This window comes from Lampris incognitus, chromosome 14 (assembly GCF_029633865.1).
Source record: "Lampris incognitus isolate fLamInc1 chromosome 14, fLamInc1.hap2, whole genome shotgun sequence".
Lineage (NCBI taxonomy): Eukaryota > Metazoa > Chordata > Actinopteri > Lampriformes > Lampridae > Lampris > Lampris incognitus.
The window spans coordinates 17289136-17292517 of NC_079224.1; the positions used below are offsets into that span (position 1 = coordinate 17289136).

At 46.1% G+C, this 3382-nt stretch overlaps 1 protein-coding gene across 1 annotated transcript; it reads left to right on the top strand.

Moving 5' to 3' along the window:
• Window positions 1-282: 282 nt before the first annotated feature.
• Window positions 283-1245, top strand: LOC130124350 (heterogeneous nuclear ribonucleoprotein A0-like). Its single transcript, XM_056293807.1, has one exon. The coding sequence runs from the start codon at window positions 313-315 to the stop codon at window positions 1243-1245; it is 933 nt and encodes a 310-aa protein (XP_056149782.1). The 5' UTR covers window positions 283-312.
• The last annotated feature ends 2137 nt before the right edge of the window (window positions 1246-3382 follow it).

Genomic DNA, 3382 nt, shown 5'->3' on the forward strand with positions numbered 1-3382 from the left:
GTGTGTGTTGTTCTCTGCATAAATATTTGAGCGCGACTGGCAACACTTTTTTTTGTTCTTCAGAACAAGCTTCTGAACAGGTTTGTCTGACAAAAGTGGCTTTTCTATTCTTACTTAGACATGTAGGCTGCTTGGCTCAATAAGTGACCATTTGTGTTGTTTGCCGGATAGGATGAGATGTCCGCTAGTTTAAGTTTTTGAATTTTAAAATGACTATCACAAGGGCTCATCGAGAAGCTCCGCCCCCTTTGTGCTGAGACCCACGCCCCTCCCCTGCAGACGGCCATTTAGACATTGCGTTTAAAACGAAAGATGACTCACCAACTTTGTAAACTTTTCGTCGGTAGACTGAGTGCGAGCACCGACGACGATGGGCTACGCATGCATTTCGAGCAGTTCGGCACTCTCGCCGACTGCGTTGTCGTCGTGAACAAGCCGCTTAAGCGGTCCCGTTGTTTCGGCTTTGTATCCTACTCGACGCCGGAGGAGGCCGACGCAGCAATAGCGGCCAGGCCACATGTCGTGGACGGCAGAACGGTCGAACTGAAAAGAGCCGTGGCGAGGGAAGACTCCAACAAACCAGAGGTTGTCGCTAAAGTGAAGAACATATTCGTCGGGGGACTGAAAGACGACATCGAAGAGGACAACTTGACCGAGTATTTTTCCCAGTTTGGCAAAATCGAGAGGTCCAAAGTTATTTCGCAGAGGGAAACCGGAAAGAGAAGAGGCTTCGGCTTTGTCCACTTTGTGGACACCGACTCAGCCGACAAGGCGGTCGCCTTGAAGTTCCACTACGTCAAGGGACACAAAGTCGAGGTGAAGAAAGCCCTTACCAAGGAACTGATGCAGTCGGCCAACAGGGTCGGCATGATGAGAGGTGTGATGGGTCAAAATCGCTTCGGTGGCGGCAGAGGAGAGTGCAGCAGCTACGGGGGAAATGGTAGAGGCTACGGAGACGGCTATATTGGGGGTTACGGAGACCAGATGGGAGGTTACGGATACACCGATTTTGGTAGCGGCTACAGTCAGCAGCCATCTGGTTATGGTCCGATGAAAGGCCCCGCTCCAGGCTACGGTGCCCAGAGAAGCGCTGCTCCATACGCCTTTGGGGGCGGCGGGGGTGGCTACCAGAGAGGGGCCTATGGCGGTGGATATTATACGCCGATCTCACAACCTCGACCATACCTTCATCCCATTCATCTCAATGCAGAAACGTGGACACTGAGCCCCTTTAATCCTCAGTAACCCAAACAAGTAGGAAGATCCTTTCCCAGAAAGCCAGAATTACACGAGCTCAGCTGTTGCTTCTACTAGTATATGTTCGAATCTAGAATACAGTGAATTCGGTTTATGTTCCACGTCGTGGGCTTGTAGCTGTCGTCTATGAAGTTGGATATATATTTTTTTGGAAACTTAGAGAATTATTTTTCTCCATTTTTGTTATTGTGAGATATTGTGATTTATTTGCCTCTTATACGTTTTTAATAAACTAGATTGGCCGTTACTTGAAGTGAGAAGTAGTGTTTCCTATGTATGGGGAAGAAGACGCATGTGCATTTGGATTTAAGTTACTTAGCTCTGTCACACTGAAACATTTTGTGTAACCATACATTGCTTATAGCCTTTAGGACATTTAGTTTAGGTGGGGAAATGGGGCTGCAGGATTTGGGCAGTCCCCATGATTTTGCTCTACGTGTTGTGTAACTCACGCCCCACTTATGACTGTGCCTACCGCTTGTCATCAGTCTAAATATTGTTCCCTTTTCCATTTATTTGCAGAAATGTCTCATGTATACTTTAATATCTGAGATTGAAACTTAAACGACTGTTGTCACTATGGTATGCATATGTACGTTCATTTTAAATAAAAAGTCAAAAAACAAATATCAGTGTGTGGTCTCAGTGTGTGGACACAGTGTAAGGGGGTGAGGTGGGGGGCTCGGAAGAGTGGGGTAATTGGTCGGATACAATTGGGGAGAAAAAAGGGTGAACAAAAATTATCACCACAGTGTGTGGCTACTACTGCCGAGCAAAATCATGTCGTTAAAAATTGAAAGAGGAAAAAACATGTAGGAACATGATCAGTCGATATTAAATCACAGTACATCAGAGTGTTTAGTTGTCAGCCTGTGGTCTAACACACAGACTCTGTCCTCTGCTTCCCGCAAGTGATTTTGTCTCAGTTGGCATTGTATTGATGGCAGATGTTAGCCTTGGGGATCCTTTATCAGTTCATCTGGTTGCCTTTTCACTATCCATTAACTTTGTTATTTTTGTATGCTTCTGTACAGTTATGGTTACAGACTCTCCCTCCAGCTCCCTATACTTGCATTTGAGTGTAATTCATTTGCCAAAAAAGAGAGGCAAAACGCGTGCGTTTTTGTTTGTGCCGTGGGACCCGATCTTTGGTGTGGACCAACCATTGGCACAGCGTGTTTTGGGGGTTTGAAAACAACTGAGACGCGGTGTTTGGAAAATACTCTAACGTGCATGGATAAGTAGACACGTTGGTCCTTGACTAACGGGTCGGACCCCTTAGTCGACTGGTCAACGTTGTCGCTTGCGGAGTGGGAAACGAGGGTTCGCGTCCCGGATGTGGCGGTTCCCGGACTGCCCCCCGAATTCGCTACAATACGCTGTTCCGACACTCCCGCCATATACGGAATCTCCATTGGTTTACGCATAGACAGCTGCTGTCCAACTCCTCTCTTCGATTGGCTAATGCACTGTTTGGGCATCTTTCTGGCTTTGACAAACGTCCAGTCTGGATAACCACACTTAACCAGGGCCTGTTAAATGTGGGGTTTCTCCCCTTCCCCGGCCGCTGTGTTGGTGGGGACGTTGTACAGCGTCCTGATGACTCCTAGTTTGTGCTTCAGTAGATGACGAGAGTCAAACCTTAAGTACTGATCAGTATACTATGCTGGTTTACGGTAAACATCAACAATCAAATGTCCCCCATCACCAATTACAATTTCACAGTCTAAGAAGGCTAACCTGTCATTTTTCACATCCTCCCTGGTGAACTTGATGTGGTTGTCCACAGTGTGGCTGGTGAAATGTGGTACGTCCTGAGATTTAATTTTAACCCAGGTGTCGTCCACAAATCTGAACCAATGGCTAGGTGGTGTCCCTGGATAGGACATCAGAGCCTAATTTGTGATATTATAATTTGTGATATATATTATATAATATATATATATATATATATATATATATATATATATATATATATATATATATATATATATACGTTGGCCCTTGACTACACTTTAGTCGCCTGGTTAACGTTGTCGCTTGCGGGGTGGGAGATACGGGTTCGCGTCCCGGCTGTGGCGACAGTCTCCCAGACTGCTCCCCGAATTCGCTACAATATATATAC